Genomic DNA, 3499 nt, shown 5'->3' with positions numbered 1-3499 from the left:
TTTTGTAACGTGGTTATGCTCTTTTCTATTCCAGATTGAATTATATTTGATTCTAACATCAGCTACTGTAGGTAAGTCGCAGGCTTTACTGGTATATATGACGAGAGAACCAAAGAAAACATTGAAAAAAAAAAAAGCGCCGTGGGTGCTGCTGAGACAAAGCTATGGAGAGGATTGAAGTGATCGCAGCTAAGAATTGATATAAAAGATTGAAACGTTCTTCGTTGCAAGTATATTGGTTATTAACTCATTGTGAACTGACCAGTACCAATTGTTTTGAGTGCATCTTTGGAGTTTACTTTCGCTTGTTCAAGCTGCCTGAAAACTAATTTTTACTACAGCTTTCAATTCAACTCTTTAATTGGATTTGCTGCTGCTCTGATTTCTGAGTTTCATCAATTTGAAAATCGAGCAACTTAACTTGCTATTTCTTTGTATATCCTTACACAAAATGCACCAACTCTAAAAATTGTAACAGCTCGGGATTAGTACATTTGATTTTATGCCAGGTTGGTTCTGAGCCAGTGTCATGAGGATGAAAGCTATGAAGGTTGAAAGCAATCGCCATGGTTCGCATTGAAACTTTACTATTGATTCTTTTTGGTGCAAGGTAGCCCGTGTGAGGGACGATTTACAAACATGTAGTGTAAGTTCTTTCAAATGAAGCTTTGAGAGTAAACTACAGTAACAAGTGAACACCAGTATAATTTGTATGATTTCCAGAAATTTACACTCTTTTTTGTATGTTCTCTTTCTCTTTTTATCCAACAGGATTGTGGGATTGGGAGCAGCACCTATTCAGTAATCTGAGCAATGCATCAGCTTTTCTTCTGGCTTTTAGAGAACCATCTGTGGACAAGCTTTGAAGGGAAGGAATACTTCTCGGATTTATTAACAGACGCCTTGCAACCTCCTCTCCTCCATCTTTGCACAGCCCCAGCAACAGAGTTATCGAGTTCTCCTTCCCTTTGGTGGATCCAAATCTCAAGAGATCTATAACCATAGGCATAAGAATTCTGCTCTGTCTTATCTCCTCCAGCCCTTCAGAGCAACCCGAAAGCAGAGCCAGCAATGCCAAGGCATCATCTGTTATGCCTGCCTTGTCATCCATCAATAATTCAATGAGCAAAGGAACTGCCCCAGCAACAACAACACTTGCCTTGTTAGCATTATAGACTGACAGATTGAATAGTGCACTTGCAGCATCCTTTTTTCCAGTGGCTGTGCCTTCTCTCAGAAGCCCAACCAAGGCGGAGAATGCTCTAGGACGGGTTCCTATAGTCACCTTACAATCGCTTATGATCGACAGGCTAAAGATTGTTGCTGCTGCATTTTCTCTTGCCTCCATAGTTTTCCCTGATTCAAGAACATTTATTATGCTGTCAATTGAACCAGCAGCCATAATTAATATCTTGTTGTTGTCAAATATGGAAAGGTTAAGCAAGGCAGTGACTGCATTTTCTTGAATTCTTGGATCAGTGGAACTCAGTAATGTCACCAGAAAGGGTATGGCTCCTGCCTCAGCAATTATCTTGCGGTTATCCATTCCAGTCTTTGCTAATAATCTTAGCTCATAAGCCGCCTGCCGTTGAATTTCTGGGGATCCCATTGCTAGCTTACCGACCAAAAATTCAGCTGTCATTTTCACTGCATCCATGGCAGCTTTTGTAGCAGAAATGTGTTCAATAGCTTTCTCACTTAATTTGCTCTTGCTGCTGCTTCTCTCAAATTTTGAGGAAGAAGAAGTTGAATTCTCTATTAATGGGACATTGTTATCTTGGCACCACTGATGCACCAGACTCTTCAGTGCATAATTAGGTATCAGGGAAGTGTGAATCAGTCTTTTCCCACTCTTAGGACACGTATGATGCCCTGAGTTGATCCACTGAGCAATTGAATTGCGATCGTAAGTGTGCCCAGATGCAACTATCACAGGGTCTTTCATCAAATCAAGGGAAATAGGGCACCGGAATTCATCTGGTATATTTGGAAGTATTGACTGAGAAGATGAAGAAACATCCTGATTTCTATTCATGGACGCAGACAGCTGCTTGAAGTTTTCTTTGATCTCCTCTTTATGTCTGTCAATAAAAATCACGGACTTGGAATATGTTACCAGAGAGATGAGATTGTTTATATTGGAAACCACAATCAGTCCTCCCGTGCCAGCCTGCTTCTCCGCTTCTGCCTCAAGCTTCGAAATTTCTTCTTCATAATCCAATGGACTTCTCAAACCAATGCAGCTGAAAACTTCTTTCACTTTGACAAAATCAACGAATCCCTTGTTCCTGCTGTTCTTCTGATTATTGCTGGCCATTATTTGTAGAAGCTCCTCTCTTCTTTGAAGTTCTTGAGGGTCAACAAGCAAATCAACCCTCTTTGCTTGCTTGTGAAGAAGTTCAACTTGCTCTCTTGTGTCGGTGCTTAAATTAAGCAAGTTTAAAGGAAGAATATCAAGTGCCCCGCCCATCTCCTTCACTAGCGCATGGAATTGATTAGATAAAAACTCTGTCTGTATAAGACCCCAAAGAGAGCTACCACCCTTGCACCGTTGAATCAAAAGCTTGACTCTTTGGATCACAGAAAAGAGCTCGGTGAGACACAGGAGGGAAGATGGAGGAAGTGGGCTATTTGTTTCCCTTATATCTTCAAACAAAAAAGAAAGAAACTTGATCCTCCTTATCATGGTTGAAATGTTCCTAAACTGTGAAAAAGGAAGCTTTTCCACTGATGCAACTTCATTGGATATATGAATCAACGATTTCATCAAAGACCCAGTTGGCATTAAACCTGAGGAGATCATGATAGGAGGAAGAACTACATCCATGGCCTCTTACACTATTTGAGTTGAACAGTTCTTGTTCATTTTTATTATCAAGTCGAAGCTCTTAGTTACGAGTTAGATCACTTGGAGGAACTGTCTTCCCTCTGATTTTCAGCTCCCAAGAAAATATTAGATTATTTGCATGCATTTTTTACTGTTTCCTTTTTGTACAGTCAACATAAGAGACAACAGGAAGGATAGTGGAAGAGAACGGGGACTTGTTGGGATGCTGCCACTTGGAAGAAGCACAGGGTTCAGTGGGTTAGTTGATATTCCCCAGCCAATTTTATAAATATTCAAAATGAGTTGCATTGAACAAGCCTCGCTGGTTGCTTGCAAATACGTGTGTCCAAATTTAGCGTGTCTGATTAGGTAGCTAATTTGAGGCTTGGGGGCAACTACACTGACTTAATTACGGATTTTTAAGCACTGCAACTTGACCCTTTGTAAACTGGCCACAAAATGGATTCATTTTCTTATAATCATTTTATTTCGCTCTTAATTGCCTCAGAATAAGTTCACCTGGAAGAAGGGGAAAAAAAGGATTAAAATAAGGGGTGTAGAAAGGGGGGAGAAGAAATATATACCTTAACCAACAAAATGAATATTTTCCAGAATTTGAGCTTGGGATCAAGAGGTTTGCTCCCTCTATGGTCTAAGGTTCGAGCCCTGTGG

At 40.4% G+C, this 3499-nt stretch overlaps 1 protein-coding gene across 1 annotated transcript; it reads right to left on the bottom strand.

Moving 5' to 3' along the window:
- Nucleotides 1-551: 551 nt before the first annotated feature.
- LOC7462085 (U-box domain-containing protein 1) lies at nucleotides 552-2991 on the bottom strand. Its single transcript, XM_024606817.2, has one exon. It carries the CDS (start codon nucleotides 2825-2827, stop codon nucleotides 761-763), a length of 2067 nt encoding a protein of 688 aa, XP_024462585.2. The 5' UTR covers nucleotides 2828-2991; the 3' UTR covers nucleotides 552-760.
- Nucleotides 2992-3499: the final 508 nt, after the last annotated feature.

This window comes from Populus trichocarpa, chromosome 8 (genome assembly GCF_000002775.5).
Source record: "Populus trichocarpa isolate Nisqually-1 chromosome 8, P.trichocarpa_v4.1, whole genome shotgun sequence".
Lineage (NCBI taxonomy): Eukaryota > Viridiplantae > Streptophyta > Magnoliopsida > Malpighiales > Salicaceae > Populus > Populus trichocarpa.
This window is presented reverse-complemented; position numbering and strand designations above follow the sequence as displayed.

Bases quoted from the DNA above. Each gene is read 5' to 3' on its own strand.
- LOC7462085 (XM_024606817.2), bottom strand. From the start codon at position 2,827: ATGGATGTAGTTCTTCCTCCTATCATGATCTCCTCAGGTTTAATGCCA.